This window comes from Caretta caretta, chromosome 4 (genome assembly GCF_965140235.1).
Source record: "Caretta caretta isolate rCarCar2 chromosome 4, rCarCar1.hap1, whole genome shotgun sequence".
In the NCBI taxonomy this organism is placed as follows: Eukaryota; Metazoa; Chordata; order Testudines; family Cheloniidae; genus Caretta; species Caretta caretta.
In genome coordinates, this window is record NC_134209.1 from 67,678,089 (window position 1) to 67,698,243 (window position 20,155).

The 20,155-nt window shown below is 37.5% G+C and overlaps 1 protein-coding gene across 1 annotated transcript in view; it reads right to left on the reverse strand.

Annotated features, from left to right (window-relative positions):
* IQCM (IQ motif containing M) overlaps window positions 1-20,155 on the reverse strand; it is a 118,536-nt gene that overhangs the window by 76,105 nt on the left and 22,276 nt on the right. Inside the window, exons 5-6 of the mRNA XM_075127376.1 lie at window positions 17,783-17,927; window positions 14,646-14,780 (exon numbers count right to left, since the gene is read on the reverse strand). Coding sequence (XP_074983477.1) covers window positions 14,646-14,780; window positions 17,783-17,927 — 280 coding nt within the window. The remainder of the gene's footprint in view (window positions 1-14,645; window positions 14,781-17,782; window positions 17,928-20,155) is intronic.

Genomic DNA, 20,155 nt, shown 5'->3' on the forward strand with positions numbered 1-20,155 from the left:
GACTGACCTAGCATGAAAAGCTCTGCTGAGTCAGGCAGGACAGAAACTTGAACCTGGGCCTCCCAAGATCCAGGCCAGTGCCCTTACTATTATGTTTTACACACACACACACACTCACTCACTCAAAACCTGAGCTTGTTGTTCCAAAAAGAGACATTGTGACAAAATTCAATTTTTATGAAAATATTCAAAGGGTTTTCGTTTTGTTCCTGTGCAGAACAGCAACAAATTTTGAAACCTCATAATTTGCCACAAAACAGTGTTGTTATCCTCCAGAGAGCTCTGCCCAGAGTACACCAGAAGCAAGAAAGGAAATTAAATGTTGCTCATCCTGGCAGAACAAATGGGGGCTGCTACATGTCCGAGGGCCCAAAAACCCAGACTTTGGCAAACTGATTATGGAAATAAAATACACGATGATAAAAGACCTCTTCAAAATGCTCTATCTGTCCCCTTAAGATAAAATCTGGGGACAGTTAGTTCAAGCACTTCAGATCCCTACCACAGGATCACACCAGGAGACAGGCAATCAAGACATTTAAAGCTCTACAGGTTAAAACCGACACCTTTAACTACACTCCAGTACAAATTGGATATCGTGAAGATCATGGATCAGAGGTGCAATGTGCCCTCTATGAGAAACACTCCTTATTAGGTCCAGACTGGCAGGCACAGGTAGCCCGAGTACAAGAACTTCTATTTTTAAGCATCACAGCTTTGCACTCACCCCAAGAATCTAGTCATTTAGAATCTCGTACAGAGGTATAATTAGATATTTTATTTATGTGCAAATACAAATAATTGTATAAATTATCACGTGTGGGTATAACACAGCAGTCCTTGGTATTCTGTGGTAACATTTAGGTATATTAGATTTATGGATCAGTTCCTCAGCTGGTGTAAATTGACATAGCTCCAACTCAGTCATCAAAGTTACACTAATTTACGCTAAATGAAGGTCTGACCTTCAGTGAAATTAATTAGTTTTTAAAAATTAACCAACTTTGTTTCCCTTTTGTTCTTGTACTGATTTTCTTTTCCATTCCTTCACCACATTGTTTCTGTCCTCCACTACCAAACAGTATATCTGAAGTATTTTCCTCCACCTTTTCCAATTTCTGTTTTCTCTTAGACTAATTACCATAGAATATCAAATCATAGGAATGTAGGACTGGCAGGGACCATGAGAAAATTCTAGTCCAGCCTCCTGCACTGAGGCAGGACCAAGTTTACCTAGACTATCACTGGTGTTTGTCTAATCTGTTCTTATAAACCTCCAAAGATGGGGATTCCACAGTCTTTCTTGGTATTCTATGCTATTCTAATAGTTAAGAAAGTTTTTCCTAATATCTAACCTAAATTCCCCTTGCTGCAGATTAAGCCCATTACTTCTCATCCCACCTTCACTGGACACAGAGAACAATGGATCACTGTCCTCTTTATAACAATCCTCAACTTATTTGAAGACTATTATCAGCTTCCCCTTTAGTCTTCTTTTCTCAAGACTAAATATATCCAGTCTTTTCAACCTTTCTTCACAGGTCAGGTTTTCTAAACCTTTTATCATTTTTCTTTCTCTCCTCTGAACTCTCTCCAATTTATCTACATCTTTCCTAAAATGTAGCACTCAGAACTGGACACAGTACTCCAGCCAAGTGCCGAGTGTAGCAGGACACTTACCTCCTGTATCTTGCATATAGAACAGGAGTACTTGTGGAACCTTAGAGACAAATTTATTAGAGCATAAGCTTTCATGGGCTACAGCCCACTTCATTGGATGCACAGAATGGAACATATAATATATATATATATATATATATATATATATATATATACACACACACACACATACAGAGAAGGTGGAAGTTGCCATACAAACTGTAAGAGGCTAACTAGTTAAGATGAGCTATTATCAGCAGGAGAAAAAAACTTTTGTAGGGATAATCAAGATGGCCCATTTAGATATTTGACAAGAAGGTGTGAGGATACTTAACATAGGGAAATAGATTCAATATGTGTAATGACCCAGCCACTCCCAGTCTCTATTCAAACCCAAGTTAATGGTATCTAGTTTGCATATTAATTCAAGCTCAGCAGTTTCTCCTTGGAGTCTGTTTTTGAAGCTTTTCTGTCGCAAAATTGCCACCCTTAAATCTTTTACTGAGTGGCCAGAGAGGTTGAAGTGTTCTCTTCCCGGTTTTTGAATATTATGATTCCTGATGTCAGATTTGTGTCCATTTATTCTTTTGCATAGAGACTGTCCGGTTTGGCCAATGTACATGGCAGAGGGGCATTGCTGGCACTTGATGGCATATATCACATTGGTAGATGGGCAGGTAAACGAGCCCGTGATGGTGTGGCTAATGTGATTAGGTCCTATGATGGTGTCACTTGAATAAATATGTGGACAGAGTTGGCATCAGGCTTTGTTGCAAGGATAGGTTCCTGGGTTAGTGTTTTTGTTGTGCGGTGTGTGGTTGCTGCTGAGTATTTGCTTCAGGTTGGGGGGCTGTCTGTAAGTCAGGACAGGTCTGTCTCCCAAGATTTGTGAGAGTGATGGCTCGTCCTTCAGGATAGGTTGTAGATCCTTGATAATGCGTTGGAGAGGTTTTAGTTGGGGGCTGAAGGTGATGGCTAGTGGCGTTCTGTTATTTTCTTTGTTGGGCCTGTCCTGTAGTAGGTGACTTCTGGGTACTCTTCTGGCTCTGTCAATCGGTTTCTTCACTTCAGCAGATGGGTATTGTAGTTTTAAGAATGCTTGATAGAGATCTTGTAGGTGTTTGTCTCTGTCTGAGGGATTGGAGCAAATGCGGTTATATCTTAGAGCTTGGCTGTAGAGACAATGGATCATGTGGTGTGTCCTGGATGGAAGCTGGAGGCACGTAGGGAAGTATAGTAGTCAGTAGGTTTCCAGTATAGGGTGGTGTTTATGTGACCATTGCTTATTAGCACAGTAGTGTCCAGAAAATGGACCGCTTGTGTGGATTGGTCTAGTCTGAGGTTGATGGTGGGATGATTTCAACAATTTCCATTCTCCCCCCCCACTTTACCTGCTCCCGTGACCTGTCCATGACTTTTACTAAAAATACCTATGACAAAATTGTAGCCTTAGCTATTACATAAAACACTATTATCCTGTAGGTACTTATAAATTAATTGTTTAATCGTTATTTCCAGTTATCAAAGTTAGGCTGAACACTCTACAATTCCCCAAGTCCTCTTTCTTCCCCTGTTTAAAGCTAAGTTCTGTGTATGCTCTTTTCCAGACCTCCTCCATTCTCCAAGATATCTCAAAGATAATCTCCAATGGTTCCAAGATTGCTTCAGCTACTTTCTTAAGTACTCTAGGATGAATTTTAGCAGGCCCTGCCAACTTGAAATACTTGTAACTGATCTAAATATTCTTTAATTTGTTATTTCCCTAGTCTAGCTTGTGTTCCTTCCCTTGTTTTTAATATTAATTGTGTTGAGTATTGGTCACAATTAACCTTTGTAGTGAAGACCGAAGCACAAGAAGCATTAAAAACCTCTGCTTTCTTATTGCCTTTTAGGTCTTTTACTAGGTGGAACTCATTTAGGGTCTTGGCCTTTTTTTTAACTGCACAGTTTAACAATTTTTCAACCTATATTATAATGTCAAAATGTCCCTCAGTTCTGCAACTCAATTTACTGTAGTACCAGCTGCAAAGTGCTGTGCAGTGGTTTATGGCCAGTGAATCATAAACCTCCTTAGTGTTCTTGCAGAGGAACCCACTAATGAACCTTTGCTGGGCTGTGGAGTCTCCTGAACAGCAACACCGCAGCAAAACTGATGTACTTTGGGACTTCCACAACTCCAGAAATGCCAGGACCCTTTCAGTCTATCTGTAAGTTATTCCTTGCACTCTCTCATTTCTGCCAAGGTATTGTTGCAATTTCTGAACTGTAGATAATCCTACACATGGAATACATGCTTCATTTGTTACCCAAAGGGGTAAATACTTGTACCTTGGCTAAAAATATATGACAAGTACTTCAGTTAAAGAGTAATTTGTGTGTTTTAGCTATGTAGGTGGAGGGGCATGGGAGAGCTTATCAGTCAGTACTTGTAAGTAAAGGATACATTGATTGGTTATTAAACTAATTTTGAACAGAAAAGTTAATCATAAATTCTTATCGTTCAACTCTTGCATGAAGCAATACCTAAACTGTGTCTGTGGTGCTCAACCAAGACATACATTTGAAAACATCAATACATATTTCTTCTCAAACGATAAATATCAACCAAATGAGGTGGGGGATGAAAGTCACATTTATTCATTCAGTTATTATAAATGATGTGTTCTTTCCAAATACAAGCATTGGAATAATTAAACTAATTTTCCAAAATTATTCTAGTGTATTCAATTACAGATTTTAATTATTTTAGAGAAATAATCCACAGTGTTAATGAAAGAGACAGTAGTAAGAATCATGGCAGGGTATGGGTTTCATGTGCCTGCATTCCATAAGCCTTATTAGAAAATGTAAATCAAATATTTGATGAATACTAAGAGCCTATTGGGACACTAAAATGAATATTACCATTGTGACTCTGAGAATCAGGTTGAAGTATAACAGAAGTCAGTTAAGGTAAGTGGATTTCAGTGCCAAAGGGAACATTAGCTGTTTTGAAGAGGCCTCTAGAGACTTATCCAGTGTTAAATAATAATAAAAAAGATGTTTAAATAACATTCAGGTTGTGACACAAAAAACAAAAACTACCAGAAATTCAAAAGTTATAACTGATATACAACCTCAGCTCTCATATCTATAAAAATAACGTAAGCACACCCAAGAGAAGTGTGGATGGCATATGAACATTAACTGTGAATTTCCTGTTTTAGCACTTGATCCTGCACCATTAAAGTCAATGGGAGCCTTGACATTGACATTATTGAGAGGAAGATCAAGCTCTTATGCTGGTTTATACTATACTATACTTATAGCTTTATTTAAATATACAGTTTTGTATTCAATTTCTTTTAAAAATAAACAATCCATGGCATTCTGCGGAATTCATATTGTTAGCCTAAAAGGCTAAATAGCTTTCAAGTATTATATATGATCATCTCAACAACTTAGTGTTTATATAGCACTTTGTTTTGTACGTGCTTCACAAATACTAGCTAATTCTTTTTAGCAAATGCCTTGTTTTAGAGGCAAGGAAAGTGAAAGACTCAGAGGTTAGGTGAATTTCCAAAGACCACAAAGAGAAAGATATTACTCAGAAAATCCCATCACAACTCAACTCACTACAGCACACTGTCCCTAGTGCAGGCTTATGTAGACGTCTACAGTATTTTTAGGTTAAGTTAATGGTGTATAGGAGTTATAGCCTACCAGAAGCACTATAAAAATTCAGTGTAGTTAAAATTATATTGTAGAAAAGGTTAATATGTAGTCATTAGAAGTAGAGCTGGGGTGAGAAGACAGTGTTTGGAGATAGAATATGTTAGGCCTGGGCATTTGGCTTGAAGTTGAATCTGGACGATGTTTCGATTTGACAGCACTAAGATCTTGCAAGTGGTTCCTGCAAGGTTTTTCCCCAAATGGAAAAAATGTGCAAGATCAATGGCTCTCATAAGATTTTTGCCTTCATGAAAAATGGAAATTCCATGAAATCAGCTATTATGGAGTTTTCCACCCCATGGGGCTGAATTTTCATGAGGATGACTGTTCTTGTGAGATTTCAGGTATGCTGGAAGCGGAGGAGGGGGGGAGGAGGAAGCTTTTTCTTGTTTTGATTTAGACCTAGAACAAGAACAAATAAGGTGTTTGTGGGGACGGGGGCTGGATCTCAGAATCTGCAATCAAAAAGGCTTGGAGGGGAGGTTCAGGTTATGATTAGGTTAGGTTCTCTCTAATTATTTGATCTTCATTTTCTGGTTCACTCCTCTTCCTCTATTTTCTGTATAATTACACTAAATGTATATTTCTGGAAGTACATTTTAGTGATAGGACAAAATATATGGTAATGACCTATGTGCAAGTAGATTGCTCTGTTTGCCTCACATAGTTTCCTTTGCTTCCAGATAAATATTCTACAAGACACAACTCTATTCAAGTCAAAGGGGAAAAGAGTGCAACAGGTACTCCAGTACCTAAGCCTCTGGACCAGAAGCGTTATCCCGCTCTCATCAATGTCAATGGCAAATTCAACTGACTTCAATAAGAGCAGGACTGACCCTATGTTACAATCACTACCATGTTCTTTCACAATAGTTCTTGAAGTTTTCTCTTAATAAATATTTCTAATTCTTTAGCTCCAGTACGCTATATGAATGATGTAAATGTCCACAGTCACTCAAAGCTTGAAGCTTCACTAGATAAAACAAGAAATTGAATCCCTTTTTGATAAAATATCTTTCTGATACAGAATCTCTCTCATCAGTCATATAATCTTTCCTGAGAAAAATGAAGTGCACTTTATGAAACATGTCCTTTTCCTGTTCTCTATATTTGTACACTTACATGAGGAAAATATTCAGAAAACTCTGGGTGACTGGATTTCAGATCCAAAAATTGGAACATTTTTTGCCACCATCTGTAAGATTGAATATATAAATCTATTTTTCAAAACCCAATCTACTTAATAAAATATGTTCTGTAAATTCAGGAGGACACCCAGGTCTCAAAACATCTATACAAAAGAGGGAGGATCAAAAACATGATTTAAGAAAAATAACAATAAAATTCAATTTTGTATTTATATCACTTTTTTATTTTAAATCAATTTCTATTTATATCTGGATTTATTTACTTGTGGCTACCTCTTCACCCACACACACAGGCCAGAAATTTGCTAGACATTCTTTTGAGCTATAGGGCAGAGGTAACATCTTGGACCTTATCCTTCACCTATGGTCAAAGACTATTTGTTTGCAAGAAGTTTGGTGGTAATCACAACATGATGCACAGGCATCCAGCGCAAGGAGTGCAGGATCACACACACAGTAAAAGGAAATATTTTACCACAAGTATGTCACTCTCAGCACAAATTGCAAAGTAATAAAAAAAACCAAAATACATTCATGAACATACAGCTGGAGGACAAAGCAGCAATAATGATAATTGTGACAGAAGTTTCTGATGCAGAAATTGTATTTACTGTTGTGTCTTAGACAGCAGACTGGTCTGTGACATTGGCAATAATGAACAAAAAGTGAATTTCAAAACAGATACCAAACTGAGTGCATTGGAATCACAGCAAGTGACCAAGTATAGATTCTGTATTTTTTCCAGCTGTCTCAGGGGAGTCTCTAATTATTGTTATTTTTTCTAGGATTACAGATATATCAATTGATGTGATCCATTCCTTCGGAGTTGGCAACGATTTTTTTTTTTGTGTGTGTGATGCATAATACATAGTCTTGCAATGGAGAGTACTGCACAGATAAATCTTTTCTTGTACTTCTCCAGAGGAAGCTTAGATAAATCATGTAAAAGACATCTTTGTGGCTGTAATAAATTGTGAACATTTAATATATCTCCCCTATATCTCATTGATATTTGACTCCAGAATTCTTGAACTTTTTAATATCTCCATAATCTCCACGTTTGGATTTTCAATGGCTACATTTATTCTTTTTATTTATTATAATTATTCTTACTGCAATCGCTCCCCTAAGTCCCCATTGTACTAGGCTCTATGCAAGTACATAAAAGATACAGCCTCTGCCTTGAAGAGCTTGCAATCTAGTTTAAGACAAGCTATAACAAGTGAGCATAACAAATAAGATGGAGGAGGAGGGAGGACTACATAGTCTGTGTGCAGTGTAAATGTTCAAAAACCACGGGTGTGATCCTCCACACTTCCACAGGTATGTTTATATATGTGAGCAGTTTCATGTGTAAGTTCGCTGGATGGGGTCCCATGTTTTTATATTATACAGACAGATATATTCAGCACTTGTGGCTATTTTTAAATATCTTCCTGTTTGTGTTATAATAATTCTTTATTAATTTAGTATTCTAAACATCTGCTCAATTCTTTTTCCCCTTTTTATACCTTGACCAGTTTCTATTCTTTTTAACATTATTCTATTGCTTGTTATGTATATTACTGTAGCATCTAGAGGCCTCAATCAGGAATAAGAAGCCCCATCTGCTTATTAAAACACTTTTTCTTTATTTCTCCTTTTTAGACCTATATCTTTAAAAAAAAATTAATTCCCTCTTCGCCCCGCCCCCCACCTTTCTATTAGCCAGGATGGGTAGGGGTGGTGTCCCTAGCCTTTGTTTGCCAGAAGCTGGGAATGGGTGACAGGGGATGGATCACTTGATGATAACCTGTTCTGTTCATTCCCTCTGGGGTACCTGGCATTGGCCACTGTCAGAAGACAGGATACTGGGCTAGATGGACTTTTGGTCTGACCCAGTATGGCCGTTCTTATTAAACCTCTATTATTTTTAAGCATATATCTATATATTTCTGTGAGTTTTCTGCTACTGGACACTGGAAAATTGGGAGGAAAACACAGGAGGAAGGAAGAATACAAGAGAGCAGAAGTGTTGGCATAGGTTAGGAGGAGTGGGGACAAGGAAGAGGCAAGTCAATCATAGCAGCAGCAACCACAGTATGCTGTGCCAATGTCCACACAAACCTCAACTAAGCAAAACACCGAATCATGTGCTTAATTTTGCACTTGCTTTTACGCCCAATTGATGTCAGTGGAATTTAAGTACAAAAACAAAAGTTGTGTGTGTTCACTGCTTACATGCTTTGCTGTTTTGGGACCATATACAGGAAGAGACAGTGCCTGCTCCAAAGAGTGTACTGCCATGCACCCCGCCCCTACAAGCATGTGGGTGAGTAACTTTACACATGTGAGTAGTCCCAGTGAAGCTAGTGGAACTACTCACACACCTGTATAAAGTTATGTTTATAAGTATGTGTAGGGACGTGGCCGAAATAATGCACAAGTACACATCAGCTATAGCCAACCACCTCTTCGCCTAGCCATTCTTATTTGGCCAGTTTTCTGTAGGTGCCACTGGAGAAGCAAGTCTTGAGGAGAGATTTATCATTATATTTGGCATTTGCTGTTTTGTGCCTTGTAGAGGTAATATGACTATTACATTCTATATGAATAGAGTTTGAGAAATAATTCTGCCTCCCATAAAAAATATTGTTGCAAGAAAAAAAGTGAGCTTGATGTTTGCAAATTTCATTTATGAATAAAAAGGACTTAAATTGTTTATGTAACTTGGATACTGACATGCAAGAGATTTCAGCAGATGAAGAGGTGCTAGCCATAGCAAAGAGAGAAAATGAGACTAAAGACAGATGATAATGAGTTGGAGAAAAATCAGCAAGTGCACATTGCTGAAGCACTTTCATATTTGTCCATAGCAATGAAAAGGGGACAGCCTACGTATACCAGTTGGCGATTTGGAAAATCTCCTAGATAAAGTCTGCAAATACAAAATATACCCAGCAGAATTGCAGATATTTTTTAATGAATTCAATGCAGCATACACACTAATATCATTATAACTTTTAAACAAGTTTGTACTGTATACTGAATTTTATAAAGTTAATGAATTGTATTTTATTAAATGTTATTGAATTGATCCACTAATACAACAAATTAAAAACTGAAGTCCCTGAAGTGATGGTATTGAAAACACAGTCCGTCAGATGGAATTGGCTGGGACTTGGTGAGCTTAGTCTCTTTGGGATGGAACAAATCAGAATCTAATGAGACAGCCTGATTAAACAGTTTCTTCTCTTTTATGATCCTAATGCTGTGTTCATTGTGGTGTGCTGAAAATCTTCCAAAGCTAAAAAATCACTCCCCTAGCTCATAGTATAAATGTAGCCTTGTCTGTGTTTTGTACATACATTGAACTCAATGTGTTAGAGACAAAGTCATATGTACCTGTTCATAATTAATTTACAGACGGCTAATATTTAAAAACTAGTGTGATATAGTGTCTTCATCAGCATGTATTTCAGTGGTGATAATAGTTTCTACTACTTTTGCTACTGAGTCTTTAGAATCTCATTTCACATTCTTGCAAGCAATTCTTGACGAACACACACACAAAAAAAACACTACAAGCAACTTTAGATGTCTTGTATTTTAAAAGATAAAACTCTCTTTCAGGAATTATAACATTACTAAAATAACTAGAGGCCCCAGCCCTCCAAATACTTACACATGAAAGTAACTTAGACACATGTATAGTTCCACTGAACTTAAATGTACTCATCTGCATATGTGCTTGCAGAATCAGATCCTGATGATGTACTTTGTATCAAATTATGGAAAAAACAGAAGTGAAATAGCAAATTTTCTGCTCTCTCTAATATATATATATATTCTATGACCTCCTTGGAATAGTTTTCAAGATGTAATTTTGGTACCAACTGCTAACTATAATTCCTATGGATGCATCCAATGTACAGCCAATAAATAAAAATAAATTGATTTAAATAAAAAATATACTGGATTACCAAAGAAAATATATGACGTTGCATTTACTCTTTTTCTGACTGCATAATGAAGTCTACAATATATTGCAGAATGAAGTGACAGCTAGTACTGGTCTATAAAGTCATGATATAATATATTTATTGGTTTACAAAATCTAGAAATGGGTCCCAGATATCCTTAAATTTAATCTGCTTTTTTTCTTGAAGCCACCAGGGTGCCCTGGCCATAGATATGCTATTCAGGTTTTTTAGCCAATCCTTAACTTTTCAATAACTTAGAATAATGTATTTAGCTACTATCAAACCATTGTCACCTATTTTTCTTTAGGATGTAGAGAAAAGGTATTTCTGAGCACCATTTAAGATCTAGCTCTCATCTGACTTCAGTGGCCGAGCAAACTTGATCCCCCAGAAGCTAAAAAAACAGATTTCAGAAGGAAATCTCGCACATTAACACATTTCATTTTGTGTCTGAGTTCAAACCAATGGTTTGGTAGGTACCACTGTATGTGCCTGTATCTGTTTTTTGACAGTGCCACTCACTCACTCAGTGGAGTCTCGCTCTCTGTAATATATATTATTATTTAAGGAGTAGTGATTTTAAAGTGACATCTCTAGTAGCCCTGTATCCTTATATTAACAGAGTTAGCTATGCAGTATTCTATGTTATATTTCATATTCATATGCTGTTCATATCTTGCAATCTACAATTTTCCTTCCAATTTGCTATAAAGCTCACTACTGCATACTTTTAGCTAGTTAACATGCTGTTGCATATATCCCAATTCTAGGCTTGTATTTCACTCACATACCTTTATTACACGGAAATAACTTACAGTATTTTAAAGAAGAAATAGATCCATTCCGAGTACTACAAGCAAGATTTGAAATTACGTAAAACTGCTGTAATTAAATGAGAATACGAAAGAGCTGCAGGGATAATAATGGGACATGGAAGCTTTCATTCCCAGGTTATTACTAGTTTAACAGCAACCAAAGATGGCACTGACAAAAAGTTGCTACTGGAGATGAGTGAACCACGCTCGTTGAAGTCCAGTGACACTTATTTTCAGAGGCCCCATTGCTTTGATATTTGGATTCGGACAAAAATACAAAATTAGATACTTGAGGTAAAATTAGATGGCAAGCTGCTCAGGACAGGCATTATGTCTTCTTCACATTTGTTCTCAGAAGCACCTGGCATGCTTTTGGCTGCTGTATAAATAAAGTAAAATAATAATAAATGAAGTGTGAGCAGGGAAGTGAAAGAAGCAGTGTCACAGGAGCAGACAGAGGGGAGTGAGATTTTTAAAAACAGTTTTTGTTTTTTCCTCATATATTCCAGGCATTTCTGGCAGCAGTCTGAGACAAGCAGTAATTGGTGGGCACAGCAGCAGCAAATGGCAATGACTCAGAGGCTGGATAGCAACATATTGGCTGGCAGGGAGACAGCCCTGTACAGCTCCTGCAATATCAGGAAATGGGAATCAAAATGGACACCTGAGCACTGTATTGGTGGGAAGGCAGCTGGAGTACAACACCCGTTGCAACAATCAGCAGACAGGAACAGCTAGACGACCGGCAGCAGCAGCAGAAAAGGAGACAGAGAAGAGAGATCTTTCTTCTTTATTGTATTCATTGAGGGTGGCAGGCATGATGATCCAATCATTCTACCACTTGATCACACAGTCATACAGGATGCAACGTCCATCCCATAGATTTACAGCAATATTAAAAGCAGGATGACACAAGACAAGATTCTATCATGCCATCCCACCACTGCCATATCACTCCTCTTCTGAGCACATAATCAGGCAGGATGGTTGTCTTTCCACTGACAGAGGATAGCCGGATTACTTTGCAATTCACAACATTCAGTCATTCACAATGTGTCTCCCTGGCAATCTGGTGAGGTTATATTCTGTTTATAACTAATCTTTAGAAATAAATGTTATTTGTGTTACAAATCAGAAAAAAAAAAGTGGGTACTTTACAGATAAGTGAAAATTTATTTAAAACACATGCATGATGGAAATAATTTGGTGGGTGTCCTGTTGTCAGACATACATTTCCACGTCTCAGAAAATATTTCATGATCTACATGTTTATACTTTGGTAAAACTTTGAACTAGTGATAGCAAAGAAGTCTATTCTCTGCCCAGTCCATCCCCTGGCAGCAAACTGGTGAAGCTAAGGTTGAAACTATGCAATGACTGAGAGTTGCTAAATAAATGAAATAATGAATGGGGGAACATTAACCTTTGCTGGCCTGTCTGTGAGCATAGTGAATAGTAGCAATACTTTCCAAAAGCTAGGATATTAGACTAAAAATATGTCTCACAGTTATAAAACCTCTTGTTACCATAGCAATGAGGACTGAGCAAATGATTAAAAATACCTGGTCTTATTCAGACTGTCTTAGGAATGTGATCTAAATGGCATATAATGCATGATTTTCCATGAGAAATTAATTAAGTTTACTAGAAGTAAACATTATTGCAATATACTATTGTGTAAGGTGGAATGTGGGGTCAGATACTCAGAGGAAAACCTACTACCCAAGGATTCAACTTCCGAAGGCTAAAAATCTCAACAAATTATCCCACTGATAATAGTAAGTCATTAACAAACCAAAGGAGATACAATTGAACATGAGTTTATCACACTGTGGCAAACCTAAACAAGTTTCCACCTGAATTTCATGGACCTCAAATCTATTGTTATCCAAAACAGGGTCACTGTCCCCAAATGTTTGACTACCCTGGCTGACCCCAAAATTAGGGAGCCACAAAGGAGGTATAAAACCTCCTTTGGGCTCCTTTTGGGTGCAATGCCGAGTACGGTTTAGCTGCACCCAAAACTTGTGGCCAACATCTCATTCATCTCAATAATGTGTTGGTGCTGTAGCCTAATAACAATATAATTGCAACTACCGACAGTTCTTTCACTGCCATTTTATCAGAAATATCCAGGTCTCACACCTACCCCAGCTGCTGGATGTACTGGCAAACCTGGGTCAGGATGGCCACAAACACCATGAATTTAAAACAAAAGTGCATTGCTGCACAATGGAATTTGGAAATGCCACCTGTCCTTTCTCTGTCTCTCAGTGTCTGAGGGTGGGTCCAGAGGTCCACTCACAGAATTCTCTGCTGCTGCCGCCCAGAAGAGGAGATCAGGGAAGAGATCAAGCTGTTCCAAGACTGTTTCATTCTCTTCCCCAGAAGAGGGAGATGGAAAAGAGAGGCTTTTTACCCATGAAAGCTTATGTCCAAATAAATCTGTTAGTCTTTCAGGTGCCACCAGACTCCACGTTGTTTTTGTGCATACAGACTAACACAGCTGCCCCTTTGATAAAAGAGAGGGGAGATTTGATTTACTTGAAGTCTTTTTCTTCATTTTTGATCACCTATTTATACTGCAGCATAACATTATTCTCCTCTTATAACATTTTATTCCATTGACCTGCTCTCTTAAATAATATAAATGCACAAAAAACTTCATTGTGAAGCAGTAGGGTTGCTATATTCACGGCATTTGACATAAACCCAAAAAAGCAAGACAATGAAAAGTTAAACCACTTAACAGTACATCCCTTCTGATCCTCCATCCACAAGCACACGTTACCATTTCCACAACTACCATACACCACAGATCAGGCACTTCAAACTTAACTCTGCCCCCTTTTGTCTTCTATACGTACCCCTTTGCCAGATTATACTGACACACACATGCACACACTAGTTGTTGTGGATGTTTGGTGTAGTATGATGATTGTTGCACTGAGTTGTAAAGAGTTGTGTGCAGAAGGGTGTTTAAAGGGGACGGTGGAAGGCTGGCACCCCTGTGATGCAAAGTAGGGAAGGAAGCAAGTGCCTTGCATGCAGATATCTGAAATGGTTGAGCAGCAAACTAGAGTGCACTAAGCTTCTCTATACTCTTCTGAATGCCATACAAGGTAGTGAAGGATCAGTGCCTTGCATTATTAAAACAATGAAACTCTACAAAGTGTATCTTCATTTGAAGTTGTAAAACACTATGAGGAAAAATTTGAGCAGGCTTTGTCTAATCTATTTTTAATAACAGCAGCTCCTGTACTGTCTCTACACAAAGACATTACAAAATTGTAATGGATGTTTCCTGACCATTGTGAAAACATTAAAAAAAAAAAAAAAAAGACACTTACCTGGACAGACCAGATGCAAAACCTTATCTATTTGCTGCTGGGGTAGTAATTGTCCACAGTCTTTGAAAAATGCCTGCAGATCATTTTTATCCATCTCTTTCCAGAACTCCCTCTTGGCAAACATTGTTTCATAAACTAAAAGAAAAAAAAGTTTCATAGTTTCATTTACAGAAATTAAAAAAAAAAATCTTACTAGGTCTATTATATATGTTGGAACGTTTTGTATTGCCCTAGAAGTGTCTTATTTAGAACCAGGTTTACATACAGTACAAATACCATACACATATACAGTACAATGAATGGCTAATGAAATTATTAAGTGCCTTAATGAGGCCTTTGGACCTGCAAAGCAAAATGGCTGCCAAAAAGGAACTAGAAGATTTGAAAATTGGTACATTTTTTCCAAACAGGAAAGAACAGTAATCCTGAAAAGTGTAATTATTGTACATCATAAAACAATGAAACAATTGTTATGAGGGGGAAAAAAATCACTCTAGATGATAATTGAACTAAGAGCAGTAAATAGGTTGGATTTATTAAAAAACAAAAAACAAATATTTCCAGACAAACGTGATTACTTTGAAAGAATTACAAAAATTAGGGTATAGAGGGAAAGTGGTAGATGTAATAATATTTAGATTTTAGTAGAAGAGGGAAAGTATTTGGCAGTGAGTAGTTTGAAAAAAATTAATTTCTTCTTCTGTCTGTGAGCTGTCTACAAACATGAACAGTTTTTAATTTTATTGCCTAAAAATGGTGGAGAGTTGTGGAAGTAAAATTATGGAAGACAGGACAGCTGAATTCAGATATTTGTCACTTTTAAAAAAGACCCTTATTCCCATCCAATGAGTTCAGCATCACATGTTTTAACATGTCCAGATTGTGTTGGTCAAATCTCCACAGTAGGCTACAAGCTAAAAAGGCAAATAATTATGCAATATATAAAAATGTCTGCATAATCTTCTACATTTGCAAATCTAAACATCATTTTAGGTAATCTACCATAGCTCAAAGACTTTTGCAGTGTCTGTGCCAGACAATCTTCCTCCTCAGTAAGCAATTTCAGTCTAGCTAACAGAATGAATGGTTTACTAGTTATTAATGTAACCATTAATTTGAACTTTATGTAAAAGTTAATAGAAATTGACTGTATTAAGTATTGACGTTAAAAACGCAAATACATATAGTGGGACTATTTCTCTCCCATCTTCAAACACAGCATAAATTTATCACTTTAACGTATAAGAAAACTAACAACATCTGGCTTCTAAACTGGACTTCTCTCTCTAAATGTTTAAGGACTAGGAAGACAAGAGGATGACAAGAAACAAAATGTCAGGATGTAACATCTTACGTCTGCAAAGAAGCTTTAAAGGGGTACATTTTTATGTCTTCGTATTAAAGTCTCTGTCTCAAAAAGCCATGAAATACTACACAGTATGTGACACTGTAAAGAAGATTCTTAGTGTAAAGGGGCCTTAAATTAGGTATACATTCCAAAGTAGAGTAAAAGGGACATAGTGTAAATGAGAATTAAGCTCTACCTGATAAATACATATGGAGGTTCAAAGGAAGCCAAACAGGCTGGAATCTAGTTCCTATCTTTATCTGGTGGTCCCTTTAGCTTCTTCAGAATTTACATGTTCCTTTGAAAACATGTTTCTAACCCTAGGATGTGAAGATAGTTTTCTTACTATGGAATCAGTGTATACTGTTGCTTTCTTGAGACTTCAGAAAGACAGAATGAACCAATAACTCAGAGGCACAAACTGCACCCATTCATACCAACGGTGAGCTAACTCTAAAACCTGATGAGTGCAATTTAATTACCAACATTAACAATGCTACCCATCTTGAAGAAACATCCAGTCAATATATTCCTCCAGCATGGCTGGATATCACAGGGCAGATACTGAAAAGTTCTGCTGGGCAGTACTGCTCCCACCTACCACAGCAGTCACTACAGTATGTCAGCCCTTTAGTGCTTTTGCCAGTCTAATTTTACATACTCATTGAGATAGGTCTGTGATCACTTCCTTGGGGATTATTCTGCAGTATAATAGATCTCACTATGAGGAAGTTTTGATGATTTTTTTCTCCAGTCTAAAATTTTCTTTCTTAAATTCATCCGATTACTCTTTTGTTATGCCCCAAGGATTGATCCAGTAGTGATATGCAAAACAGTGCAGAAGAGAGTGAAAAGAACAGCAGCAAGGATGCACTGCTGCTACCCAACAAATATATCCCACCCTGTTGGTGTTCCTCTGCACTTAATGGCGTGGATCAAGAGAAGTAAAATCCCCCCTCCCCCTAAAAAAATAAGACCACTTGTTTGGCTTTAGTCTCAACCTATCATAATCATGCCGAGTTTCTCCGCTGCATGTACTGGGGTGTGCAGTATGTGCACATATGATGGCTCCACACTGTGCTACATAACAGCGCCTCTCAAGTACAAACATACAGCCATTCCACAGCCTATGCTCTTCTATGGAGTAGCCACCAGACCGGAACTAAAGTGAGCTCATAGTAAAGGCAATATAGAGTATAACAATAGTTATGTGAATAAAATGTCTGAAAAATGAAACATTCAAAAATGCAGAGATCCTTCCACCAAAAGCTCTTTATATACACAAGTAATTTTCTTTTATTTTGGATGATATTACTAGTTTGACAGAGATTCACTATACTTGAAATGGGGCATAATGGTAATAATTCTCAAACCAGTAGGAATTTTTAAATGCAATCACTGTTAGTGAAGAGAATATAGTAAGTACTAAGATGATTTGCAAATTTGTCCTCTGTCACCTGCCAGCTCATTAAGAATTCCTTCTCCCTGACAGTGTACAACCCTGTCCATTATCTGAAAGTTACAAAGCAAAAATCAAATCTCAGTAGTGCAATGACTATGTCACAAAATGTAGTACCCACACTGACATAAATCCCACAGTTCTAAGAACTGAAGGCCAGAATGACGTCTTACAAAAGCAGCTGTGCATATAGAAACATGCAATATCGTTTGCACAAAGGAGCAATTTAAAATGCTGAAGTTATAAATGAGCAGTATTACTTCAGAACAGACACAACCATTGAAATTAGAATAAAAGATTACTCTGTACAAAAATGTTAACAGCACTTACATTTTTTCTTATCCAACCACTCCTCTAGTTCTGAATATCGTAGTGGTGTGGATGGATTCAAAACACCAGCTCGACGTTGAATGCGATTCATCATTTTACGGTAGGCCTTTACAACTGCTAAAAGGGATGGTCCATGACTTTTAGCCTGTAATTACAGATATATTTCATTTTCATTACTTTTAGAAATAGTGAAGGATGACTAAAGAAAGCAGATGAGGAGGTGAAATTGTTAGATGTGCAGAGTAAAATAAGATCTTAAAAGAGGGTGAAGAGAGGTAATTTTATTGCCACAAATAAGTAAGTGTAGATCTGAAAAACTGTTATGCATCATGTGATATATAAAAAATAGTGTACAAGACCTGATTTCAGTCTGCAGTGCTAATAAGGGCTGGTCCTTTCAAAAGATGTTGAGGTGGAAATATCTGGGGATGTATGCGGCACATGAAGACTACAAGAACAGAGCTGGAATAATGAAGAGCAGCAGATGTTTTTATTTGTCAGAATTGGGGATCTGACTAGGAAGACAAAATTCGGTATCCAAACAGAGGAGTACTATGGGAATGCTGGGGAAAGAGGAACAGTGGGATGGAGTAATCACCAAGGAACAGGGGAAACTTCTCAGAAGCATCAGTATGACAGGGTCATGTGATTGACAACATACTACATCAGCAGTGTGATAATCTCAAGTGCCCAATGAAATAATGCTGAGATTTCAAGAAACAATAGATATGGGGCATGAGCCAAAGCCCATTGAAATCAATACAAGCCTTTCCAGGGACTTCAGTGGGCATTGGAATGGAGCCACAGTTAATAAATATCAATGCTGCAAAAAGATTAAAAATGGATGTTATAATTTATATCATTACATAGATTTCCAGAAACATGAAGGATTAATAAATGCAAACAAAACCTTAATCACTGACTGAATCACAGCAATGCTTACCTGTGGACTCATTAATGGTGATCAGGATAACAGCAGCCACTGCATTGCATCAGATACCACAGTTCTCATCAGATACAATTATAGAAAAATAATGTGATATCTCAGATTCCCTGGTACAGTAACAGCTGACTTTTAAATGCCAATCACTGAACCTAACAATCAGTGTTCAGTTCAAAGTATAGCCCTGTAAGGAAAAATATGCCCCATTCTCTTTGGTCCAACAACCAATTTCAAAACTATGCAAGTTCAGTTCATCGTTAATCATATAAACAAGGCAGCCACTTTTTGTAGCATATAAAGCAGCATACTCACAGGGGAATTTTAGGACAGTGACAACTATAGAATATTTTTATCTGGTTTGTATTCACTCTATTTAAGGATTTTTGGAAATCCTTTAACTATGGTTTTCTGTTTGATTTATAAATTCATATAATAAACAGGTTAATGAAGGCCCGTTTATAATAGACTATCTATTTGAGTCAGGTGCAGGTTAGGCTATGGAATACTTATTAGATTACAGGGCTGCATATTGCCCAGAGATTGAAATCCTGATGAGGTGGAGCTGTGTTATCTCTATAGCCAGCAGTAAGCAAGACCTCTGTTAATGTGCTGTACATATTGAAATGGAAGGCAAAAGTAAACATTCTAGCGCTTTCTGACCCTATGTGCAGGAGCTCATATTTGACTCTGGCTGAAAAAGAAGCAAACTTCAAAAAGGACAATTTTATGACATACTCTATGCATGCTTAGCTCAAGTGTTTGATATTTAAAATGGGGGCGAGTAAAGAAGAGAGATAATGAACAGCTTGTTAAACCTATGCTGTTTTTATATGTGAAAAAGAAATCCTGGAATTAACTGATTAGCATGTAAGTGTGCCATAGTTCTCTTCAGGACAGAATTAAAAAGGGATCAGATGCGAACCACAGCCCCTTTACTCCAAAAGCTAATGGAGGTTCTCATTAAGCTCAAGTGACGAAGATCTGTCCATTTAGAGCAGGAAGGTTCAGATACTATCTTCATTTTCACTGAATTTCCAAACAGCCCACGGTGTGCTACATGGTGGTTAAAATGGAGAGCTAACTGGGCATGGGTATACAACAAATATTTCATATTAAAATCATAAAAAGCAGTAGTGCTTAGGCTACTGTGACAGATTGGATCACAGAAACCCCCTGGGAGCTGCCACCTGATGTGTGAAGACTTCTTCTGTTCGTGCTTTCCTGCCCAGTCAGCTTAGGACTCCAGCACCCTGCCTGGTTTGAGCCAGACCCAGGTCTGAACCACGTCCCCTAACAGCTGTAGGGTTAACTGAAAGCAGCTTACTGAAGTGTGCCTGTCTTTAACACTCAGATGCCCAACTCCCAATGGGGTCCAAACCCTGAATAAATCCATTTTACCCTGTATAAAGCTTATACAGGGTAAACTCATA